The 25289-nt window shown below is 45.9% G+C and overlaps 1 protein-coding gene across 4 annotated transcripts in view; it reads left to right on the forward strand.

The window, feature by feature from the left end:
* Window positions 1-25289, forward strand: part of znf512b (zinc finger protein 512B) — a 90388-nt gene that overhangs the window by 56129 nt on the left and 8970 nt on the right. For all 4 annotated transcript variants that reach the window (XM_046365010.1, XM_046365007.1, XM_046365009.1 and 1 more), the window contains one exon: window positions 297-389. In XM_046365010.1, coding sequence (XP_046220966.1) covers window positions 297-389 — 93 coding nt within the window. The remainder of the gene's footprint in view (window positions 1-296; window positions 390-25289) is intronic.

Below are 25289 nucleotides of genomic sequence, written 5' to 3' on the forward strand. Positions count from 1 at the left end.
TGCCATTAAGGAGGGGTGGAATCCCCACATCAGCACAGGGGTCAGTCACTGTAAAACATCTTCCTCTTACAGATTCTTACAGATTCATCCATACGTGTGTCTTCATGAAAACGGCTACTTTCCACTTTTTGGTCTTGATGATTACCTGACAAAGACCATTCTGGGTGAAATAGTTCTGTATCACTAGCTCACGCTGGGGGAACAACTCTCTTTTCATAGGTTCTTTACTGTCATTGGATCCAAGAGGCTCTGATGAATAGGAATGACTGTGTGACCTTTGTCCTTTAACCCTGCAGCTCCAGGATGCCCTGAAGTGCCAGGAGTGCCACAAACAGTTCAGGTCCAAGGCCGGACTCAACTACCATACAATGGCTGAGCACAGCAGCAAGGTACACACAGGCACACACACACACACACACACACACACACACACACACACACACACACACACACACACACACACACACACACACACACACACACACACACACACACACACACACACACACACACACACACACACACACACACACACACACACACACACACTTTCTTTCCCTAAGTTGGGAAAGAAACAATCCATTTTAAAAGTAACCCTGTGGGTTTCATCAGCAACATGACAGTGGAGGGAACTCTGTTGTGGGTTCCCTTCAGACGTGAGGCATTGGTTTGGGATTGGGGGTGAAATGTCCTAATTTATTTCTATTGTTATGCTTTTTGGCATACCTGAAGTTCTGATTGATATGGCCGTTCTGAAAGCATGCACATTCCATTCTGGTGCTGTCCCTCAGTAGAGAGGTTCATCCAGATATCAACATGGCCCTCACTCCTGCATTAGTGGAATGCTGCTCCAATTAAGTTTGTTGAATAATTCAAAACTACTATCTCAGAAAGCATCATCAAATATAAATGAGCAAACCTGTGTGTGTGTATTCCAGTCAGCCTTGCCATCATAGCTGATCATTTTAAATGATGCCCTCATTTGTGTTCAGTCCCTGCCTTTTGTCCCATGGTCATATTGGCAGCTCTCCATATCATTATTAGGAGAGAGTACAGTTTGTGTTTTAAAGCAGTGAACTTCCATTGTGTGTGTGTGTGTGTGTGTTTGTGTTGTTCTGCATTACCTGCAGAAGTGGCATCATTGCTAATCTGTACCCAGTGTGTGTCCTCTGGTCACATGGCTGAGCCACAGTGCAGTGTGGGAAAAGACAGCAGGATGACAGTGACCTTGTTGTTGTACTGTGACACACCAGCTAACTCTTATTTTCTACTGTTTTAGAAACAAAGGTGCTAGAACCAACAAGGGTTCTTCATCTCTCTCCATAGGATAACCTTTAGAAGAACCCTTTTTGGTTCCATGTAGAACCCTTTTCACATAGGGTTCTAGATGGAACCCAAATTAGTTCTACCTGCATCCAAAAAGGGTTATCCTATGGCGACAGCCGAAGAACCCTTTTGGAACCCACTAAGAGTGTATCTCCTCTCTCTCTCTAGTGCTCCCTCTCTAGTGCTCCCTCTCTAGTGCTCCCTCTCTAGTGCACTCTCTCTAGTGCTCCCTCTCTAGTGCTCCCTCTCTAGTGCTCCCTCTCTAGTGCACTCTCTCTAGTGCTCCCTCTCTAGTGCTCCCTCTCTAGTGCCTCCTCTCTAGTGCACTCTCTAGTGCACTCTCTCTAGTGCTCCCTCTCTAGTGCTCCCTCTAGTGCTCCCTCTCTAGTGCACTCTCTCTAGTGCTCCCTCTCTAGTGCTCCCTCTCTAGTGCTCCCTCTCTAGTGCACTCTCTCTAGTGCTCCCTCTCTAGTGCTCCCTCTCTAGTATTCCCTCTCTAGTGCACTCTCTCTAGTGCACTCTCTCTAGTGCTCCCTCTCTAGTGCTCCCTCTCTAGTGCACTCTCTCTAGTGCACTCTCTCTAGTGCTCCCTCTCTAGTGCTCCCTCTCTAGTGCACTCTCTCTAGTGCACTCTCTCTAGTGATCCCTCTCTAGTGCTCCCTCTCTAGTGCACTCTCTCTAGTGCACTCTCTCTAGTGCTCCCTCTCTAGTGCTCCCTCTCTAGTGCACTCTCTCTAGTGCTCCCTCTCTAGTGCTCCCTCTCTAGTGCACTCTCTCTAGTGCTCCCTCTCTAGTGCACTCTCTCTAGTGCTCCCACTCTAGTGCTCCCTCTCTAGTGCACTCTCTCTAGTGCTCCCTCTCTAGTGCTCCCTCTCTAGTGCTCCCTCTCTAGTGCACTCTCTCTAGTGCTCCCTCTCTAGTGCATTCTCTCTAGTGCTCCCTCTCTAGTGCACTCTCTCTAGTGCTCCCTCTCTAGTGCACTCTCTCTAGTGCTCCCTCTCTAGTGCACTCTCTCTAGTGCTCCCTCTAGTGCTCCCTCTCTAGTGCTCCCTCTCTAGTGCACTCTCTCTAGTGCTCCCTCTCTAGTGCTCCCTCTCTAGTGCTCCCTCTCTAGTGCTCTCTCTCTAGTGCTCCCTCTCTAGTGCTCCCTCTCTAGTGCTCCCTCTCTAGTGCTCCCTCTCTAGTGCACTCTCTCTAGTGCTCCCTCTCCAGTGCTCCCTCTCTAGTGCTCTCTCTGTCTAGTGCTCTCTCAATACCCAAAGTGTGGCGTAGGGCAGGCGGGGTCCTGATCCCTAAGGAGAAGGATGCAGTGAACATCAGCCAATTCCGCCCAATCTCCTTACTGAATGTCGAGGGAAAAATCTTCTTTAGGGTCATTGCCCAGAGGATGGCTGAGTACCTACAAAGGAATACGTACGTCGATGCATCTGTACAGAAGGCAGGAATATCAGGGTTCTCTGGCTGCTTGGAACATTCCAGCATGATCTGGCATCAGATCCAAATGGCCAAGGTGGAGAAAAGGGACCTCCATGTAGTCTTCCTCGACCTCGCCAATGCATTTGGCTCTGTGCCCCATGAACTCCTGTGGTCTGCCTTCAGATTTTTCCACATACCGGACACCATCACAAACCTGGTGAAGTCGTACTTCCAGGATCTGCAGTTCTGCTTCACCACCTCAGAGTTCACCACCTCATGGCAGTGCCTGAATGTAGGTATAATGGCGGGATGTACCATTTCTCCGTTGGCATTCACAATGGCAATGGAGGTTATCATCAGATCCTCAAAATGGGTTGCTGGTGGACAGCGAGTCGACTCTGGTTTCCGCCTCCCTCCACTCAGAGCCTACATGGACGACATTACAACATTGACCACCACTGTCCCATGCACCAGGAGACTGCTCAGAAAACTTGAGGAGAACATCAGCTGGGCCCGTATGAAGATTAAACCATCCAAGTCACGCAGCATCTCGATTGTGAAGGGAGTACTCTCTGACCTGAAATTCTTCATCGGAGATGACCAAATCCCAACAGTGTCTGAGCAGCCGGTAAAAAGCCTTGGAAGGTGGTATGATGCAAGCCTGAAGGACAAAGACCAGGTGCAACAGCTGCGCAAAGACATCAGTAGTAGCCTACAGTCCATCGACAACACCCAGCTACCTGGAAAGTTAAAGGCCTGGTGTCTGCAGTTTGGACTCCTACCCCGGGTGTTGTGGCCCTTAGCACTGTATGAGGTTCCAATCTCAACAGTGGAGAAGATGGAAAGAGGAGTCACAGGCTACTTAAAGAAGTGGCTTGGAGTTCCACGATGCCTTACCACCATAGGCCTCTATGGAGATGGTGTCCTCAAGCTGCCCCTCACCAGTCTAACAGAGGAATTCAAGTGTGCAAAAACCAGGCTCCAAATGACACTGAATGAATCTCGAGACCCAGTGGTGAGCAACAACGCGCCGACCTTGGCAACTGGGCGCAAATGGAGGCCAGGAAAAGCAGTCCAGGAGGCAACAGCAGCCCTCAGACATGCTGACATTGTGGGTCATGTTCAGCAAGGGAGAGGAGGCCTTGGGCTAACTAGCCGTGCTGCTTGGAGTAAGGCCACTGCACCAGAGCGGCGGAAGATGGTAGTGCAGGAAGTACGCCATCAGGAGGAGGCTGCAAGGTGGGCCAAGGCAGTCTCTCTTGCCAAACAGGGACAGTGGACTCGATGGGACAGTGTGGAGAAGAGGAAGATCAGCTGGAAGGATCTGTGGGCCATGGAAGCGAGGCGGTTGAGCTTTTCCATCAGAGCAACATATGACGTCCTTCCAACACCAGTTAATCTTCACCAATGGTATGGTGAAGATCCGGACTGTGCCCTCTGTTCCATGCCAGCCAACCTCAGGCACATTCTCACAGGCTGTAAAACAAGCCTCGCCCAAGGACGCTACACTTGGCGTCACAACCAAGTCCTTAAAAACCTTGCGTCCGCCCTGGAGGACAAGCGAGCTGCCACCAACTCCCTACCACCCACAGCAGCATCACACTCCTTACGGACAAACTTTGTCCGCGAAGGGGCTAAACCACCGAAGAGCGGCTCTACACCATTAGAGCGAGACCAGCTGCGCTTGGCCCGCGACTGGAAAATGCTAGCTGACATTGGCCGGCAACTTGTGTTTCCTCCGGAGATCGCAACCACCACCCTAAGACCTGACATGGTGCTCTGGTCCCGTTCACTCAATAAGGTCTTCATCATTGAGCTCACAGTACCCTGGGAAAACTCAGTAGATGAGGCTTATGAGCGAAAACATCTGCGCTATGCTGATCTAGCTGCCGAAGCACGGCATCATGGCTGGAACACAGAAGTCCGACCAGTGGAGGTGGGCTGCAGAGGTTTTGTGGCAACATCTACAACCAGACTGCTTAGAGACCTGGGAATTAAGGGCCAGAGCCAGCGTTCGGCAATCAAAGCTGTATCAGAGGCGGCAGAAGGCAGCAGTCAGTGGCTCTGGATGAAGAGGAAAGACCCCAGCTGGGCCCCGAAGTGAGAGGGCCAGGAGGTATGCGGTCAACAATGATTGACTCAGGGAGGAGGACGCCCCTGCCATGCATAGTCCCATGGGATGTTTGCTATCAACAACAAGGCAACTCCTATGACTAATTGGGAATGGGACGCAAGCGTAGGATTGATCACCCTGTCGCTGGCCGCCTTTGAGGAGGGTGTATAGTGTGAAAGGCCGAAACACCCTAGGAACCAAAGGTACACTACTGACGATGCGCTCCCCAAATTTCACCACGCTCACTGTTCATTAACTCTTGGAAGTGCTTGCACAAAGGATAGTAACATCTCATCCTGTGTTCTTGGAATCTCTCTAGTGCTCTCTCTCTCTCTAGTGCTCTCTCTCTAGTGCTCTCTCCAGTGCTCTCTCTCTAGTGCTCTCTCTCTCTCTCGTGCTCTCTCTCTCTCTCTCTAGTGCTCTCTCTCTAGTGCTCTCTCTCTCTAGTGCTCTCTCTCTCTCTCTAGTGCTGTCTCTCTAGTGCTCTCTCTAGTGCTCTCTCTCTAGTGCTCTCTCTAGTGCTCTCTCTCTAGTGCTCTCTCTCTCTCTCTCTTTAGTGCTCTCTCTCTCTAGTGCTCTCTCTCTCTCTCTAGTGCTCTCTCTCTCTCTAGTGTTCTCTCTCTCTCTAGTGCTCTCTCTCTAGTGCTCTCTACCTCTCTCTCTCTCTCTAGTGCTCTCTAGTGCTCTCTCTCTCTCTCTAGTGCTCTCTCTCAAGTGCTCTCTCTCTCTCTCTCTCTAGTGCTGTCTCTCTCTCTCTCTCTAGTGCCTTCTCTCTCTAGTGCCCTCTCTCTTTAGTGCTCTCTCTCTCTAGTGCTCTCTCTCTCGTGCTCTCTCTCTCATGCTCTCTCTCTCTAGTGCTCTCTCGCTAGTGCTCTCTCTTTCTATCTCTCTAGTGCCCTCTCTCTTTAGTGCTCTCTCTCTCTAGTGCTCTCTCTCGTGCTCTCTCTCTCTCGTGCTCTCTCTCTCGTGCTCTCTCTCTCTAGTGCTCTCTCGCTAGTGCTCTCTCTTTCTCTCTCTCTAGTGCTCTCTCTCTCTAGTGCTCTCTCTCTCTCTAGTGATCTCTCTCTCTCTCGTGCCCTCTCTCTCTAGTGTCTCTCTCGTGCTCCCTCTCTCTCTAGTGTCTCTCTCTCGTGCTCTCTTTCTCTCTCGTGCTCCTTCTCTCTGGTGCTCTCTCTCTCTCTAGTGCTCTCTCTAGTGCTCTATCTCTAGTGCTCTCTCTCTAGTGCTCTCTCTCTTTAGTGCTCTCTCTCTCTCTCTAGTGCTCTCTTTCTCTCTCTAGTGCTCTCTCTCTCTAGTGCTCTCTCTCTCTAGTGCTCTCTCTCTAGTGCTCTCTCTCTAGTGCTCTCTCTCTCTCTTTAGTGCTCTCTCTCTCTCTCTAGTGCTCTCTCTCTCTCTCTCTCTAGTGCTCTCTCTCTCTCTCTAGTGCTCTCTCTCTCTCTAGTGCTCTCTCTCTCTCTCTAGTGCTCTCTCTCTAGTGCTCTCTCTCTAGTGCTCTCTCTAGTGCTCTCTCTCTCTCTCTAGTGCTCTCTCTCTCTCTTGTGCTCTCTCGCTAGTGCTCTCTCTTTCTCTCTCTAGTGCTCTCTCTGTCTAGTGCTCTCTCTTTCTCTCTCTAGTGCTCTCTCTGTCTAGTGCTCTCTCTCTCTCTAGTGCTCTCTCTCTCTCTCTAGTGCTCTCTCTCTCTAGTGCTCTCTCCCTCTAGTGCTCTCTCTCTCTAGTGCTCTCTCTAGTGCTCCCTCTCTATTGCTCTCTCCAGTGCTCTCTCTCTAGTGCTCTCTCTCTCTCTCGTGCTCTCTCTCTCTCTCTAGTGCTCTCTCTCTCTCTCGTGCTCTCTCTCTCTCTCTCTAGTGCTCTCTCTCTCTAGTGCTCTCTCTCTCTAGTGCTCTCTCTCTAGTGCTCTCTCTCTCTCTCTAGTGCTCTCTCTAGTGCTCTCTCTCTAGTGCTCTCTCTCTTTAGTGCTCTCTCTCTAGTGCTCTCTCTCTCTCTAGTGCTCTCTCTAGTGCTCTATCTCTAGTGCTCTCTCTCTCTCTAGTGCTCTCTCTCTCTCGTGCTCTCTCTCTCTCTCTAGTGCTCTCTCTCTCTCTAGTGCTCTCTCTCTCTAGTGCTCTCTCTCTCTAGTGCTCTCTCTAGTGCTCTCTCTCTAGTGCTCTCTCTCTTTAGTGCTCTCTCTCTCTCTCTAGTGCTCTCTCTAGTGCTCTATCTCTAGTGCTCTCTCTCTTTAGTGCTCTCTCTCTCTAGTGCTCTCTCTCTCTCTCTAGTGCTCTCTCTCTCTCTCTAGTGCTCTCTCTCTCTAGTGCTCTCTCTCTCTCTAGTGCTCTCTCTCTCTAGTGCTCTCTCTCTAGTGCTCAACTTCAAATTCAAATTCAAGCTGCTTTATTGGCATGAAAAACATTGTGTCAATATTGCCAAAGCAACAATGTATACAATATACATTGTAACAAAATGATAAATGATAGCAAATAATAATATAAAATGGTAGTAAATAATAATACAAAAATTAAATACAAAAATAATAACAATAAAATGGTAACAGTCAATAGTAGAAATGTAATAAATATAAAATCTAATTATGGAAAATGAAACTATAACTAACTTATAACTAAATAACGGTCATCTTCTTCTTTATATCAATACTACAACTACAATCATCATTACTACGACTACTACTACCATCACTAAACTGTTATCACTATAATACTGTTATCACCATATTTGGAATGATAAACATTAGTAATTATATTAATTACAATAATAGTAATAATAAGTAAGTTACTGTTTACTATGCAGATGTTATTATTCAGTGTCCCTCAGGCTATGGCAGGAAAATACATATTTGGCTGCAAGAGGAGCCATTGCTCCTTCGCCCATGAGTATTCTTAGTTTTTCCTCTGGGTTCAATTTGTAAAAAATGTGGAATATATGTAGTCATTTCTGTGAATAATGAATCTCTTTGTGAGGAATATTTCTCACAGTAAAGGAGAAAGTGCATCTCTGTCTCTACCTCCCCTGTCATGCAGTGACCACATACACGCTCCTCTTTGGGTAGCCATGTCTTTTTATGTCTGCCGGTTTCTATTGCCAATCGGTGGTCACTCAGCCTGTACTTGGTAAGGATCTGTCTCTGCTTCGTATCTCTGACAGAGTAGAGATAATCAGCCAATTCATATTCTCTGTTTAGGGTCAGATAGCAATTTAGTCGGCTTTGGGATTTTGTTTCGTTTTTCCAGTATTGTAAATATGATTCCTTTGATTGGTTCATGATTTTGCTTATTGGAATTCTTTCTTTTGAAGCAGTGCTGGTGTCTGCTTGGTTGGTGAGGTCCAACACCAGCTGACTGAGAGGACTCGTTTCTGGGCTCAGCTCTTGGGCTTGAAGTGCTTTAAATTGCAGACTCGAATTTGGACTTGAATTTAGATGTAGCCAAAATTTTTATGATCTTTTCTGTATCTTCATTGTTACTGGAAAACGGCCCAATTCTGCCCTACATGCATTAGTTGGTGTATTTCTCTGGACTTGTAGGTTTTTCCGACAGAACTCTGCATGTAGGGCTTCAATTGGATGTTTGTCCCACATTTTAAAATCCATTTTATTGAGTGGCCCCCAAACCTCACTTCCATAAAGTGCTATTGGTAGGATTACACTGTCAAATATTTTATTCCAAATTTTAATTGGGATGTTGATTTTGAATAATTTCATTTTTATTGCGTACAGTGCTCTGCGGGCTTTTTCCTTGAGTGCATTCACTGCCATATTAAAGTTTCCCCATGCAGATATGGTCAGACCAAGGTAGGTGTAATTTTTTGTGTTTTCAATTAAGGTATTGTTCAGGGTGAATTTACATTTGTGTTTCTGACATCTTGTTTTTTTTGGAAAATCATGATTTTAGTTTTTTGGAAATTTACTGCCAGGGCCCAATTATGGCAATATTGCTCCAGAATATTAATGTTTTGTTGAAGACCTTCTTTGGTTGGTGATAGAAGTACCAAGTCATCAGCATATAGCAGGTATTTCACCTCTGAGTCCTGGGGCTGGAGATTGGTCCAACATGTCTGCTAATTCATTGATATAAATGTTGAAAAGATTTGGACTCAAATTGCAGCCTTGTCTCACACCTCGACATTGTGAAAAAAATTATGTTCTTTGGTTTTTGATTTTTATTGCACACTTGTTTTCTGTGTACATACATTTTATTAAGTCATACACCTTACCACCAAGCCCACTTTGGAGAATTTTGTAGAATAGCCCTTCGTGCCAAATCGAATCAAATGCTTTTTTAAAGTCAATAAAGCAAGCAAAGATTTTGCCCTCTTTTTTTTTGGTGGACGTGTTTATTAATTAGTGTGTGTAAGGTGTATATATGGTCAGTAGTGAGGTGGTGTTTATTAATTAGTGTGTGTAAGGTGTATATATGGTCAGTAGTGAGGTGGTGTTTATTAATTAGTGTGTGTAAGGTGTATATATGGTCAGTAGTGCGATGGTGTTTATTAATTAGTGTGTGTAAGGTGTATATATGGTCAGTAGTGCGATGGTGTTTATTAATTAGTGTGTGTAAGGTGTATATATGGTCAGTAGTGAGGTGGTGTTTATTAATTAGTGTGTGTAAGGTGTATATATGGTCAGTAGTGTGATGGTGTTTATTAATTAGTGTTTAGGTGTATATATGGTCAGTAGTGTGATGGTGTTTATTAATTAGTGGTGTAAGGTGTATATATGGTCAGTAGTGAGGTGGTGTTTATTAATTATTAGTGTATATATGGTCAGTAGTGAGGTGGTGTTTATTAATTAGTGTGTGTAAGGTGTATATATGGTCAGTAGTGATGGTGTTTATTAATTAGTGTGTGTAAGGTGTATATATGGTCAGTAGTGCGATGGTGTTTATTAATTAGTGTGTGTAAGGTGTATATATGGTCAGTAGTGAGGTGGTGTTTATTAATTAGTGTGTGTAAGGTGTATATATGGTCAGTAGTGAGGTGGTGTTTATTAATTAGTGTGTGTAAGGTGTATATATGGTCAGTAGTGATGGTGTTTATTAATTAGTGTGTGTAAGGTGTATATATGGTCAGTAGTGTGATGGTGTTTATTAATTAGTGTGTGTAAGGTGTATATATGGTCAGTAGTGTGATGGTGGTGTTTAGGTTAATTAGTGTGGTGTTTATTAATTAGTGTGTGTAAGGTGTATATATGGTCAGTAGTGAGGTGGTGTTTATTAATTAGTGTGTGTAAGGTGTATATATGGTCAGTAGTGTGATGGTGTTTATTAATTAGTGTGTGTAAGGTGTATATATGGTCAGTAGTGTGATGGTGTTTATTAATTAGTGTGTGTAAGGTGTATATATGGTCAGTAGTGAGATGGTGTTTATTAATTAGTGTGTGTAAGGTGTATATATGGTCAGTAGTGAGGTGGTGTTTATTAATTAGTGTGTGTAAGGTGTATATATGGTCAGTAGTGAGGTGGTGTTTATTAATTAGTGTGTGTAAGGTGTATATATGGTCAGTAGTGCGATGGTGTTTATTAATTAGTGTGTGTAAGGTGTATATATGGTCAGTAGTGCGATGGTGTTTATTAATTAGTGTGTGTAAGGTGTATATATGGTCAGTAGTGAGGTGGTGTTTATTAATTAGTGTGTGTAAGGTGTATATATGGTCAGTAGTGAGGTGGTGTTTATTAATTAGTGTGTGTAAGGTGTATATATGGTCAGTAGTGTGATGGTGTTTATTAATTAGTGTGTGTAAGGTGTATATATGGTCAGTAGTGCGATGGTGTTTATTAATTAGTGTGTGTAAGGTGTATATATGGTCAGTAGTGAGGTGGTGTTTATTAATTAGTGTGTGTAAGGTGTATATATGGTCAGTAGTGTGATGGTGTTTATTAATTAGTGTATGTAAGGTGTATATATGGTCAGTAGTGTGATGGTGTTTATTAATTAGTGTGTGTAAGGTGTATATATGGTCAGTAGTGAGGTGGTGTTTATTAATTAGTGTGTGTAAGGTGTATATATGGTCAGTAGTGAGGTGGTGTTTATTAATTAGTGTGTGTAAGGTGTATATATGGTCAGTAGTGTGATGGTGTTTATTAATTAGTGTGTGTAAGGTGTATATATGGTCAGTAGTGTGATGGTGTTTATTAATTAGTGTGTGTAAGGTGTATATATGGTCAGTAGTGTGATGGTGTTTATTAATTAGTGTGTGTAAGGTGTATATATGGTCAGTAGTGAGGTGGTGTTTATTAATTAGTGTGTGTAAGGTGTATATATGGTCAGTAGTGAGGTGGTGTTTATTAATTAGTGTGTGTAAGGTGTATATATGGTCAGTAGTGTGATGGTGTTTATTAATTAGTGTGTGTAAGGTGTATATATGGTCAGTAGTGTGATGGTGTTTATTAATTAGTGTGTGTAAGGTGTATATATGGTCAGTAGTGTGATGGTGTTTATTAATTAGTGTGTGTAAGGTGTATATATGGTCAGTAGTGTGATGGTGTTTATTAATTAGTGTGTGTAAGGTGTATATATGGTCAGTAGTGAGGTGGTGTTTATTAATTAGTGTGTGTAAGGTGTATATATGGTCAGTAGTGAGGTGGTGTTTATTAATTAGTGTGTGTAAGGTGTATATATGGTCAGTAGTGTGATGGTGTTTATTAATTAGTGTGTGTAAGGTGTATATATGGTCAGTAGTGTGATGGTGTTTATTAATTAGTGTGTGTAAGGTGTATATATGGTCAGTAGTGTGATGGTGTTTATTAATTAGTGTGTGTAAGGTGTATATATGGTCAGTAGTGTGATGGTGTTTATTAATTAGTGTGTGTAAGGTGTATATATGGTCAGTAGTGTGATGTTTAGGAAGAAAGCCAATTTGACATTTACTGATTACATTTTTTTCTTGAAGAAAGGTTTGAATTCTTGAATTCAAAATGCTACAGAAAATCTATCCCAAGTTACTGTTGACGCAAATTCCCCTGTAATTATTGGGGTCTGATTTGTCTCCACTTTTGTGGATAGGGGAGATGAGCCCCTGGTTCCAGACATCAGGGAAGCAGCCAGAAGTTAAAACCATGTTGAACCATTTAAGCACAGCATTTTGCAACTCAGGTGTGCTGTTTTTCAGCATTTCATTTCTGATGTTGTCTACACCACAAGCCTTTTTTGATTTAATAGATTTGAGCTTTTCATTTAGTTCTTGTTGGGTTATTGGGTCATCTAATGGATTTTGGTTGTTTTTAATGACTGATTCAAGGATGTTCAATTTTTCTTTAATTTCTAATTGGTTCTGTTGTAAGTGTTTTGTGGATGTTTTTGTATAGATTATCAAAATAAGTTTTCCAAATTCCTACATCTTGTATGACTAATTCTTGTGGCTTTGTTTTTAAATTGTTCCACATGTCCCAGAACTGATTTTGGTCAATTGCGTTTTCAATCAAGTGTCTTGTTGGTATAATTCAATTTCTTGCGTTTCAAGTGTTTCAGAGTTTCAAAGTATTCATTGTAGCTCTGGGTTGTTTCTAGTGTTTCAGAGTTTCAAAGTATTCATATCGTAGTTCGGGGTTGTTTCTCAAAATGTTTCAGAGTTTCAAGTATTTATCGTAGCTCTGGGTTGTTTCTAGTGTTTCAGAGTTTGTATTCATATCGTAGCTCTGGGTTGTTTCTTGTTTCAGAGGGATGTTTTTGTTTCAGAGTTTCAAAGTATTCATATTAGCTCTGGGTTGTTTCAGTGTTTCAGAGTTTCACAGTTTTCCAAAGTTTCAAAGATTTATTCATATCAGCTTTTGTACTGTTTGAGTTTCAAAGTATTCAATTCTTGGTTTAGTGTTTGTTTCACAGTATTCAATTTCGGGGTTGTTTATACTGTTTCAGAGTTTGTATTCATATCGTAGCTCTGGGTTGTTTCTAGTGTTTCAGAGTTTCACAGTATTCATTCGTTCTGGGTTGTTTCTAGTGTTTCAGAGTTTCACAGTATTCATAAGCTCTGGGTTGTTTCTAGTGTTTCAGAGTTTCACAGTATTCATATCGTAGCTCTGGGTTGTTTCTAGTGTTTCAGAGTTTCACAGTATTCATGTCCGTAGCTCTGGGTTTTGGTCAGAGTTTCACAGTATTCAATTTAGCTCTGTTGTTTCTAGTGTTTGTTTCAAAGTATTTGCATTTAGCTCTGGGTTGTTTCTAGTGTTTCAGAGTTTCAAAGTATTCATATCGTAGCTCTGGGTTGTTTCTAGTGTTTCAGAGTTTCACAGTATTCATATCGTAGCTCTGGGTTGTTTTGCTGCTTATGTTTTTTGTTTGACATTTCTCTTAGGTGTTTTCTAATTGTTTTACATTCATTATCAAACCATTTGTCAGAAACATTTTGATTTTTGCTTCTGATGTTGCATTGCTTTGGTTTTCTCAAATTTGCTTTCGATGCTGCTTTTTGGAATATGCAGTTGATGTTTTGGGTAGCTGAATTGACACCATCTTTATTGTTTTGGTACTGTGAGTTATTGAAAAACTGTATAGAGTTCATCATTTCATTTGAGTTCAATGTTTCAATGAATGTCTCTGCACTGTTTGGAGCCCATCTGTATGATTGGTTTATGTTGTAAAGTTTATTGGGCTGTTTTTTGAATGAATATTGCCGGTTAATTTCTTCAGAAACACGTTGATCTGACTGTGATCTGACAATGGTGTCTGTGGTCTGACAGTGAATGCACTAATGGAGGAGGGGTCAATGTCAGTGATGGCATAATCGACTACACTTGTCCCAAGAGCTGAGCAGTAAGTAAACTGACCTAAAGAGTCCCCTCTGATTCTACCATTAAGCATGTACAGGCCTAAGGCTCGACAGAGATGTACTAACTCTTTTCCATTTTTGTTCAGTATTTGGTCAGGACTGTTTCTATTATTTATAATAGGGCTACTGTACAAGGAGGGGTGTCCAAATATGTGGTGGTTACCTCCCACATCAGTGTAGTCAGGCTCAGAACCTGTTCTTGCATTGAAATCTCCACAAAGAAGCACTTTACCCTGCGCCTGAAATGTAATGATTTCTGTCTGGAGATTGTCAAAAAACTGATCATCATAATATGATGAATCTGAAGGAGGAGCATAAGCTGCACATATGTAAACATCATTGTCACAATAGATTGTACCTTTGTTAAGTTTTAGCCAAATGTGAGTGGTACCTTTTTTCATTTCATTCAGTGCTAAGTCCTGCTTATGCTAAATGATGATTCCACCTGAGTCTCGACCCCGTTTAACATTTTTATGTTTGATTGATGGTAGTAAACTTTCTCTATAGCCTGAGGGACACTGAGTATCTATGTCTCCACGACACCATGTCTCCAGTAGGATTATGATGTCCTGTCCCTTGATGTTTTTAATCAATTCTGGATTTGTTGTTTTATAACCAAAATGTGAAGAGTATAGGCCCTGGATATTCCAAGAGCTGATAGTTAATGATCTCATTTATAATAAGTGATATTCACTGGTTTGAGTAAAGTACATCGAAAAAAAAAAAAGAGTAAAAAAAAATCTATATATATATATATACATACAAATACATACACATACACATATAAATATATATATATACATACATATATATACACACACACACACACACACACACACACACACACACACACACACACACACACACACACACACACACACACACACACACACACACACACACACACACACACACACACACACACACACACACACACACACACACACACACACAATATACATACACACACATACACATACATATATATATATATATACATACATGCACATACACACATACATACATACACACACACACGCGCACACACACACACACCATTACATATAATAATAATTATAATACCGGTGTCAATACATTTAGGAATATTTCTAAACAAATTAATAAGAATGGAATAAGATTGCACATAAAATAAGTACAATGCAAATCTGCAACCCAATTTGTAAGTTGCTCTGGATAAGAGCGTCTGCTAAATGACTTAAATGTAAATGTAATGTAATGTTTGTGTGTGTGTGTGTGTGCGTGCCCGCGTGTGAATTAAAGGGACTGTCTAGCTCAGTAGTCTGCATATTAGTTGCAGTAGTTGGCGCACCTCTCCTATCTCTGATTGTTCTAGGGGTCTCCTGCCAGAGGTTACCTCAGCATATGTAGGCTGACGATCTGACTGATACATGGTGTGGACTGCATCATGTGGTCTACTTCCCTGAAGGGCAGTGTTCTGATCGACCCTGGAGTAGTGGTCAGAGCTGTGTTGTGATGGGCTGGGTCTAGTAGAGCTGTGTTGTGATGGGCCGGGTCTAGTAGAGCTGTGTTGTGATGGGCCAGGTCTAGTAGAGCTGTGTTGTGATGGGCCAGGTCTAGTAGAGCTGTGTTGTGATGGGCCAGGTCTAGTAGAGCTGTGTTGTGATGGGCCGGGTCTAGTAGAGCTGTGTTGTGATGGGCCGGGTCTAGTAGAGCTGTGTTGTGATGGGACGGGTCTAGTAGAGCTGTATTGTGATGGGACGGGTCTAGTAGAGCTGTATTGTGATGGGACGGGTCTAGTAGAGCTGTATTGTGATGGGCCGGGTCTAGTAGAGCTGTGTTGTGATGGGACGGGTCTAGTTGTGCTGTCCTGAGGCGGGTCTGGTCTGGTAAATATGTGCTGTGTTGGGCCTGGTCTAGTAGAGCTGTGCTGTAATAAGCCATGTCTGGCTCTTTTCTCCTGTGGATGGTGGAGGTACTGTTGTTTCAGAAGGTGGGGCGGGGGACCTTTGTTGCTGGAGTGATGGGTGTGTGGGTCCCTGCCAAGTGTTGCATCTTTTAGGTCCTTGGCAAAGGTTCTGATACTGTCCTGATCAAGATGTATATTATCATATAAGTGTTGACATGTCAGAGTGGGGTGGTGAGCCGTTCTGACGTTGAGCAGTGAGGCACAGTCCACAGTGATCTGTTGATTTATTTTGTCAATCAACTTTCCTGGGAAGTCTTTTCTTGGTAGGAGGGTGGACACAACTATATTGGTTGTTGGGAACATAGCCTGTGCCCGTTCTGCCACTCTTCTCACTGCCCCAGACACATTTTCACCTTTGGCATGAAGGTTGTTTGTGCCAGTGTGGATGATGATGTTGTCAGGGGTGTCAATCCTGGTCTGACTGAGTAGCTGCATTGCACTCTCAGTTGTAGGACACCAGAACTTATACACCTGGTGTCTAGGGAATAATCTTTCCTGGACTAAGAACTTCCCATTTGAATCAATTAGGATTGCAGTTGTGGGTGATTGTCTGGGTGGAGCAGACTGGGAGGCTGGTATTCTGACCTGGGCTGGATCAGACTGGGAGGCTGGTAGGTTGACCTGGGCTGGAGCAGACTGGGAGGCTGGTATTCTGGCCTGGGCTGGAGCAGACTGAAAGGCTGGTAGGTTGGCCTGGGCTGGAGTAGACTGCGAGGCTGGTAGGTTGACCTGGGCTGGAGCAGACTGAGAGGCTGGTAGGTTGACCTGGGCTGGAGCAGACTGGTAGGCTAGTGCAGTGTCATCAGGCTGTGTGGTGGAGGCCATGCTGGTCTCAGGTTCTGCTTGTGTTGTACCAAGCTGGTGGACATGTTCTCTAGATGCAGAGGACACAATGACTCTCTGCCGGTTGAGGGTGTCAGTGTACCTCTCTTTTTGTTCGAGCTCCTTTCTTGTTGTGCTCAGATGATCTCTGAGGTCATCACTTGTCTGACTCAGCTTGTCCATTCTGCTTTCTAATTTAGCAATAGATGCTCTGCTCTCCTCCCTCAACTGTTTCATCTCTTCTTTTAGCTCTCTCTTTCTCTCTTTCTAGTGCTCTCTCTAGTGCTCTCTCTCTCTAGTGCTCTCTCTCTCTCTAGTGCTCTCTCTCTCTCTCTCGTGCCCTCTCTCTCTAGTGTCTCTCTCTCGTGCTCCCTCTCTCTCGTGCTCTCTTTCTACATTTACATTTACATTTAAGTCATTTAGCAGACGCTCTTATCCAGAGCGACTTACTCTCTCGTGCTCCCTCTCTCTGGTGCTCTCTTTCTCTCTGGGGCTCTCTCTTTCTCTCTAGTGCTCCCTCTTTCTCTCTAGTGCTCTCTCTCTAGTGCTCTCTCCAGTGCTCTCTCTCTCTCTAGTGCTCTCTCTCTCTCGTGCTCTCTCTCTCTCTAGTGCTCTCTCTCTAGTGCTCTCTCTCTCTCTCTAATGCTCTCTCTCTCTCTCTAGTGCTCTCTCTCTCTCTAGTGCTCTCTCTCTTTAGTGCTCTCTCTCTCTCTCTCTAGTGCTCTCTCTCTCTCTCTAGTGCTCTCTCTCTAGTGCTCTCTCTCTAGTGCTCTCTCTCTCTCTCTTTAGTGCTCTCTCTCTCTCTAGTGCTCTCTCTCTCTAGTGCTCTCTCTCTCTCTCTAGTGCTGTCTCTCTCTCTAGTGCTCTCTCTCTCTCTAGTGCTCTCTCTCTCGAGTGCTCTCTCTCTCTCTCTAGTGCTCTCTCTCTAGTGCTCTCTCTCTCTCTCTAGTGCTCTCTCTCTAGTGCTCTCTCTCTCTCTCTAGTGCTCTCTCTCAAGTGCTCTCTCTCTCTCTCTCTCTCTAGTGCTGTCTCTCTCTCTCTAGTGCCCTCTCTCTCTAGTGCCCTCTCTCTTTAGTGCTCTCTCTCTAGTGCTCTCTCTCTCTCTAGTGGTCTCTCTCTCTCTCTCGTGCTCTCTCTCTCTCGTGCTCTCTCTCTCTAGTGCTCTCTCGCTAGTGCTCTCTCTCTCTCTCTCTCTCTCTCTAGTGCTCTCTCTCTCTCTCTCTCTCTCTCTCTAGTGCTCTCTCTAGTGCTCTCTCTCTCTCTCTCTCTCTCTCGTGCCCTCTCTCTCTAGTGTCTCTCTCTCGTGCTCCCTCTCTCTCGTGCTCTCTTTCTCTCTCGTGCTCCCTCTCTCTGGTGCTCTCTTTCTCTCTGGTGCTCTCTCTTTCTCTCTAGTGCTCCCTCTCTCTCTCTAGTGCTCTCTCTCTCTAGTGCTCTCTCCAGTGCTCTCTCTCTCTAGTGCTCTCTCCAGTGCTCTCTCTCTCTAGTGCTCTCTCTCTCTCGTGCTCTCTCTCTCTCTAGTGCTCTCTCTCTTGTGCTCTCTCTCTCTCTAATGCTCTCTCTCTCTCTCTAGTGCTCTCTCTCTCTAGTGCTCTATCTAGTGCTCTCTCTCTAGTGCTCTCTCTCTTTAGTGCTCTCTCTCTCTCTAGTGCTCTCTCTCTCTCTAGTGCTCTCTCTCTAGTGCTCTCTCTAGTGCTCTCTCTAGTGCTCTCTCTCTCTCTTTAGTGCTCTCTCTCTCTCTCTAGTGCTGTCTCTCTCTCTAGTGCTCTCTCTCTCTCTAGTGCTTTCTCTCGAGTGCTCTCTCCCTCTCTCTCTCTCTCTAGTGCTCTCTCTCTAGTGCTCTCTCTCTCTCTCTAGTGCTCTCTCTCTAGTGCTCTCTCTCTCTCTCTAGTGCTCTCTCTCAAGTGCTCTCTCTCTCTCTCTAGTGCTGTCTCTCTCTCTCTAGTGCCCTCTCTCTCTAGTGCCCTCTCTCTTTAGTGCTCTCTCTCTAGTGCTCTCTCTCTCTCTAGTGCTCTCTCTCTCTCTCTCGTGCTCTCTCTCTCTCGTGCTCTCTCTCTCTAGTGCTCTCTCGCTAGTGCTCTCTCTTTCTCTCTCTCTAGTGCTCTCTCTCTCTCTCTCTCTCTAGTGCTCTCTCTAGTGCTCTCTCTCTCTAGTGCTCTCTCTCTCTCTCTAGTGCTCTCTCTCTCTCTCTAGTGCTCTCTCTCTCTAGTGCTCTCTCTCTCTAGTGCTCTCTCTCTCTCTAGTGCCCTCTCTCTCTAGTGCCCTCTCTCTTTAGTGCTCTTTCTCTAGTGCTCTCTCTCTCTCTAGTGCTCTCTCTCTCTCGTGCTCTCTCTCTCTCGTGCTCTCTCTCTCTAGTGCTCTCTCGCTAGTGCTCTCTCTCTCTCTAGTGCTCTCTCTCTCTCTCTTGCCCTCTCTCTCTAGTGTCTCTCTCTCGTGCTCCCTCTCTCTCTCTAGTGTCTCTCTCTCGTGCTCTCTTTCTCTCTCGTGCTCCCTCTCTCTGGTGCTCTCTTTCTCTCTGGTGCTCTCTCTTTCTCTCTAGTTCCCCCCTCTCTCTCTAGTGCTCTCTCTCTCTCTAGTGCTCTCTCTCTCTAATGCTCTCTCTGTCTAGTGCTCTCTCTCTCTCTCTAATGCTCTCTCTGTCTAGTGCTCTCTCTCTCTCTCTAATGCTCTCTCTCTCTAGTGCTCTCTCTCTCTAGTACTCTCTCTAGTGCTCTCTCTCTCTCTAGTGCTCTCTCCAGTGCTCTCTCTCTCTAGTGCTCTCTCTCTCTCTCTCTCTCTCTCTAGTCTCTCTCTGCTCTCTCTCTCTCTCTCGTGCTCTCTCTCTCTAGTGCTCTCTCTCTCTCTAGTGCTCTCTCTCTAGTGCTCTCTCTCTCTCTCTAGTGCTCTCTCTCTAGTGCTCTCTCTCTTTAGTGCTCTCTCTCCCTCTCTCTAGTGCTTTCTCTCTCTCTCTCTCTAGTGCTCTCTCTCTAGTGCTCTCTCTAGTACTCTATCTCTAGTGCTCTCTCTCTCTCTCTCTTTAGTGCTCTCTCTCTCTCTCTCTCTAGTGCTCTCTCTCTTTAGTGCTCTCTCTCTTTAGTTCTCTCTCTCTCTCTAGTGCTCTCTCTCTAGTGCTCTCTCTCTAGTGCTCTCTCTCTCTCTAGTGCTCTCTCTCTAGTGCTCTCTCCCTCTCTCTCTCTCTAGTGCTCTCTCTAGTGCTCTCTCTCTCTAGTGCTCTCTCTCAAGTGCTCTCTCTCTCTCTCTAGTGCTGTCTCTCTCTCTAGTGCCCTCTATCTCTAGTGCCCTCTCTCTTTAGTGCTCTCTCTCTCTAGTCCTCTCTCTTTCTCTCGTGCTCTCTCTCTCTCTCTCTCGTGCTCTCTCTCTCTAGTGCGCTCTCGCTAGTGCTCTCTCTTTCTCTCTCTAGTGCTCTCTCTCTCTCTCTCTCTCTCTCTAGTGCTCTCTCTCTCTCTAGTGCTCTCTCTCTCTCTAGTGCTCTCTCTCTCTCTCTCGTGCCCTCTCTCTCTAGCGTCTCTCTCTCTCGTGCTCCCTCTCTCTCTAGTGCTCTCTCTCTCGTGCTCCCTCCCTCTCTCTCTCTCTCTCTCTCTCTCTCTCTCTCTCTCTAGTGATGTCTCTCTCTCTCTAGTGCTCTAGTGCTCTAGTGCTCTCTCTCTCTCTCTCTCTCATGCTCTCTCTGTAGTGCTTCCTCTCTCTAGTGCTCCCTCTCTCCAGTGCTCTCTCTCTAGTGCTCCCTCTCTGTTTCTCTCTCTCTTGTGCTCCCTCTCTCTCTTTCTCTCTCTCTAGTACTCCCCCTCTCTCTCTCTAGTGCTCTCTCTCACTCTAGTGCTCTCTCTCTCTCTCTCTCTCTCTCTAGTTCTCTCTCTCTCTCTAGTGCTCTCTCTCTCTCTAGTACTCCCTTTCTCTCATTCGCTCTCTCTAGTTCTCTCTCTCTCTCTCTCTCTCTAGTGCTCTCTCGTACTAGTGCTCTCTCTCTCTCTAGTGCTCTCTCTCTCTCTCGTGCCCTCTCTCTCTAGCGTCTCTCTCTCTCGTGCTCCCTCTCTCTCTAGTGCTCTCTCTCTCGTGCTCCCTCTCTCTCTCTCTCTCTCTCTCTCTCTCTCTCTCTCTAGTGATGTCTCTCTCTCTCTAGTGCTCTAGTGCTCTAGTGCTCTCTCTCTCTCTCTCTCTCTCTCTCTCTCTCTCATGCTCTCTCTGTAGTGCTTCCTCTCTCTAGTGCTCCCTCTCTCCAGTGCTCTCTCTCTAGTGCTCCCTCTCTGTTTCTCTCTCTCTTGTGCTCCCTCTCTCTCTTTCTCTCTCTCTAGTACTCCCCCTCTCTCTCTCTAGTGCTCTCTCTCACTCTAGTGCTCTCTCTCTCTCTCTCTCTCTCTCTAGTTCTCTCTCTCTCTCTAGTGCTCTCTCTCTCTCTAGTACTCCCTTTCTCTCATTCGCTCTCTCTAGTCTCTCTCTCTCTCTCTCTCTCTCTAGTGCTCTCTCGTACTAGTGCTCTCTCTCTTGTGCTCCCTCTCTCTCTCTCGTTCTCTCTCTCTAGTACTCTCTCTCGTGCTCTATTTCTCTCTCGTGCTCCCTCTCTCTCTCTGGTGCTCCCTTTCTCTCTGGTGCTCTCTCTTTCTCTCTAGTGCTCCCTCTCTCTCTAGTGCTCTCTCTCTCTCTAGTGCTCTCTCTCTCTCTAGTGCTCTCTCTGTCTAGTGCTCTCTCTCTCTAGTGCTCTTTCTCGCTCTAGTGCTCTCTCTCTCTAGTGCTCTCTCTCTAGTGCTCTCTCTCTAATGCTCTCTCTCTAGTTCTCTCTCTCTAATTCTCTCTCTAGTGCTCTCTCTCTCTAGTGCTTTCTCTCTCTAGTGCTCTCTCTCTCTCTAGTGCTCTCTCTCTCTCTAGTGCTCTCTCTCTCTCTAGTGCCCTCTCTCTCTCTAGTGCTCTCTCTCTCTCTAGTGCTCCCTCTCTCTAGTGCTCTCTCTCTCTCTAGTGCTCTCTCTCTCTCTAGTGCTCTCTCTCTCTCTAGTGCTCTCTCTCTCTAGTGCTCTCTCTCTCTAGTGCTCTCTCTCTCGTGCTCTCTCTCTCTTTAGTGCTCTCTCTCTCTCTCTAGTGCTCTCTCTCTAGTGCTCTCTCTCTAGTGCTCTCTCTCTAGTGCTCTCTCTCTTTAGTGCTCTCTCTCTCTCTCTAGTGCTCTCTCTCTCTCTCTAGTGCTCTCTCTCTCTAGTGCTCTCTCTCTCTAGTGCTCTCTCTCTCGTGCTCTCTCTCTCTCTTTAGTGCTCTCTCTCTCTCTCTAGTGCTCTATCTCTCTCTCTAGTGCTCTCTCTCTTGTGCTCTCTCTCTCTAGTGCTCTCTCTCTAGTGCTCTCTCTAGTGCTCTCTCTCTCTAGTGCTCTCTCTTTCTCTAGTGCTCTCTCTCTCTAGTGCTCTCTCGCTCTTTTTTTCTAGTGCCCTCTCTCCCTCTCTCTCTAGTGCTCTCTCTCTCGTGCTCTCTCTCTCCAGTGCTCTCTCTAGTGCTCTCTCTCTCTCTAGTGCTCTCTCTCTAGTGCTCTCTCTCTCTCTAGTGCTCTCTCTCTTTCTCTCGTGCTCTCTCTCTCTCTCTCTCTCTAGTGCTCTCTCGCTACTGCTCTCTCTCTCTCTAGTGCTCTCTCTCTCTAGTGCTCTCTATCTCTAGTGCTCTCTCTCTCTAGTGCTCTCTCTAGTGCTCTCTCTAGTGCTCTATCTAGTGCTCTCTCTCTCTCTCTCTCTCTCTAGTGCCCTCTCTCTCTAGTGTCTCTCTCTCTCTCGTGCTCCCTCTCTCTCTAGTGCTCTCTCTCTCTTTCTAGTGCTCTCGCTAGTGCTCTCTCTCTCTAGTGCTCTCTCTCTCTCTAGTGCTCTCGCTAGTGCTCTCTCTCTCTAGTGCTATCTGTCTTTAGTGCTCTCTCTCTCTAGTGCTCTCTCTCTTTCTAGTGCTCTCTCTCTTTCTAGTGCTCTCGCTAGTGCTCTCTCTCTTTAGTGCTCTCTCTCTCTCTCTCTAGTGCTCTCTCTCTAGTGCTCTCTCTCTCTAGTGCTCTCTCTCTCTAGTGCTCTCTCTCTCTCTTAGTGCTCTCTCTCTCTAGTGCTCTCTCTCTAGTGCTCTCTCACTCTAGTGCTCTCTCTCTCTTTCTAGTGCTCTCGCTAGTGTTCTCTCTCTCTAGTGCTCTCTCTCTCTCTAGTGCTCTCGCTAGTGCTCTCTCTCTCTCTCTCTCTCTCTAGTGCTCTCTCTCTCTCTAGTGCTCTCTCTCTCTAGTGCTCTCTCTCTAGTGCTCTCTCTCTCTAGTGCTCTCTCTCTAGTGCTCTCTCTCTCTCTCTCTCTCTAGTGCCCTCTCTCTCTAGTGTCTCTCTCTCTCTCGTGCTCCCTCTCTCTCTAGTGCTCTCTCTCTCTTTCTAGTGCTCTCACTAGTGCTCTCTCTCTCTAGTGCTCTCTCTCTCTCTAGTGCTCTCGCTAGTGCTCTCTCTCCCTCTAGTGCTATCTGTCTTTAGTGCTCTCTCTCTCTAGTGCGCTCTCTCTTTCTAGTGCTCTCGCTAGTGCACTCTCTCTCTAGTGCTCTCTCTCTTTAGTGCTCTCTCTCTCTCTCTCTCTAGTGCTCTCTCTCTAGTGCTCTCTCTCTCTAGTGCTCTCTCTCTCTCTCTAGTGCTCTCTCTCTCTAGTGATCTCTCTCTCTAGTGCTCTCTCTCTAGTGCTCTCTCTCTCTTTCTAGTGCTCTCGCTAGTGTTCTCTCTCTCTAGTGCTCTCTCTCTCTCTCTCTCTCTCTCTAGTGCTCTCTCTCTAGTGCTCTCTCTCTCTCTCTTTCTAGTGCTCTCTTTCTCTAGTGCTTTCTTTCTCTCTAGTGCTCTCTCTCTCTCTAGTGCTCTCTCTCTCTCTAGTGTCTCTCTCTCTCTCTCGTGCTCCCTCTCTCTCTCGTGCTCTCTCTCGTGCTCCCTCTCTCTCTCTCTCTCTCTCTCTCTCTCTCTCTCTCTCTCTCTCTCTCTCTAGTGCTGTCTCTCTCTCTAGTGCTCTCTCTCTCTCTCTAGTGCTCCCTCTCTCTAATGCTCTCTCTCTAGTGCTTTCTTTCTCTCTAGTGCTCTCTCTCTCTAGTGCTCCCTCTCTCTCTCTAGTGCCCTCTCTCTCTAGTGTCTCTCTCTCTCTCGTGCTCCCTCTCTCTCTCGTGCTCTCTAGTGCTGTCTCTCTCTCTAGTGCTCTCTCTCTCGCTCTCTAGTGCTCCCTCTCTCTATTGCTCTCTCTCTAGTGCTCTCTCTCGCTCTCTCTCTCTCGTGCTCTCTCGCTCTAGTGCTCTCTCTCTCGTGCTCCCTCTCTCTCTAGTGCTCTCTCTCACTCTCTAGTGCTCTCTCTTGTGCTCTCTCTCTCTCTCGTGCTCCCTCTCGCTCTAGTGCTCTCTCTCGTGCTCCCTCTCTCTCTCTCTCTAGTGCTCCCTCTCTCTTTCTCTCCCTCTAGTGGTCCCTCTTTCTCTCTCTCTCTCTCTCTCTAGTGCCTCCCCCCTCTCTCTCTCTCTCTCTCTAGTGCTCCCTCTCTCTCTAGTGCTCCCTCTCTATCTCTAGTGCTCTCTCTTGCTCTCTCTCCCATGCTCCCTCTCTCTCTCTCTAGTGCACCCCCCCTTCTTTCTCTCTCTCTCTCTCTCTCTCTCTCTCTCTCTCTCTCTCTCTCTCTCTCTCTCTCTCTCTCTCTCTCTCTCTCTCTCTCTCTCTCTCTCTCTCTCGTGCTCCCTCTCTCTCTCTCTGTCTCTTACTTCCTCTCACACTCTCACAAAATGTCTGTCTTGCTCTTTCCTACTCTCTTTCTTTCTGTCTTTTTCAATATATATTTCTCTTTCACTCTTTCTCCCCCTCACTCTCGCTCATGTCTGATAAAGGTTTTACAAATAATTGCTGGGGGTTTCTGTGTGTCCCCTGGTGGATCTAAGACTGGTGGGAGTGTGTTCTCCAGCCTCAGGGTCTGACTGACATGATTCACTTTGTTTTAGTGTGGGAATAACATGTATTCCTCTGAGTTGCAGTCTTATCCCCCTCTTTTCCCTCTCAGACTAGGGATGTATCTCAATAATCTCAAACGGCTTTCCCTCCTTCATCTGTACACTCTTAGAAAACATGTTTCCAAAAGGGTTCTTCAGCTGTCCCCATGTGTTCTACCTGGAACCCAAAAAGAGTTGTTCAAAGGGTTCTCCTATAGGGACAGACAGAACCCTTTTGGAAACATTTTTTCTAAGAGTCTACCAATCTAAAAACATAAGTGAAATGAAAGTGGAGGATGCCCACCAGGAATACAGATGATGGAAAAGAGACAAGGACAGAAAGCCAATGTAGACTATTGAGATGCACCTGAGAGTGTATCCACAGTTGCATTTTTAATCCAGAGAGTTGGTCTCTCAACATATTCACTGCCCTGATGTGTCGTCCCCTCCCCTGTCCTCTCTCTTGCTGTGACTGCCCTGATGTGTCGTCCCCTCCCCTGTCCTCTCTCTGTCTGTGACTGCCCTGATGTGTCGTCCCCTCCCCTGTCCTCTCTCTGGCTGTGACTGCCCTGATGTGTCGTCCCCTCCCCTGTCCTCTCTCTGGCTGTGACTGCCCTGATGTGTCGTCCCCTCCCCTGTCCTCTCTCTTGCTGTGACTGCCCTGATGTGTCGTCCCCTCCCCTGTCCTCTCTCTGTCTGTGACTGCCCTGATGTGTCGTCCCCTCCCCTGTCCTCTCTCTGGCTGTGCCTGCCCTGATGTGTCGTCCCCTCCCCTGTCCTCTCTCTGGCTGTGCCTGCCCTGATGTGTCGTCCCCTCCCCTGTCCTCTCTCTGGCTGTGACTGCCCTGATGTGTCGTCCCCTCCCCTGTCCTCTCTCTGGCTGTGCCTGCCCTGATGTGTCGTCCCCTCCCCTGTCCTCTCTCTGGCTGTGCCTGCCCTGATGTGTCGTCCCCTCCACTGTCCTCTCTCTGGCTGTGCCTGCCCTGAT

This window comes from Oncorhynchus gorbuscha, linkage group LG10 (assembly GCF_021184085.1).
Source record: "Oncorhynchus gorbuscha isolate QuinsamMale2020 ecotype Even-year linkage group LG10, OgorEven_v1.0, whole genome shotgun sequence".
Lineage (NCBI taxonomy): Eukaryota > Metazoa > Chordata > Actinopteri > Salmoniformes > Salmonidae > Oncorhynchus > Oncorhynchus gorbuscha.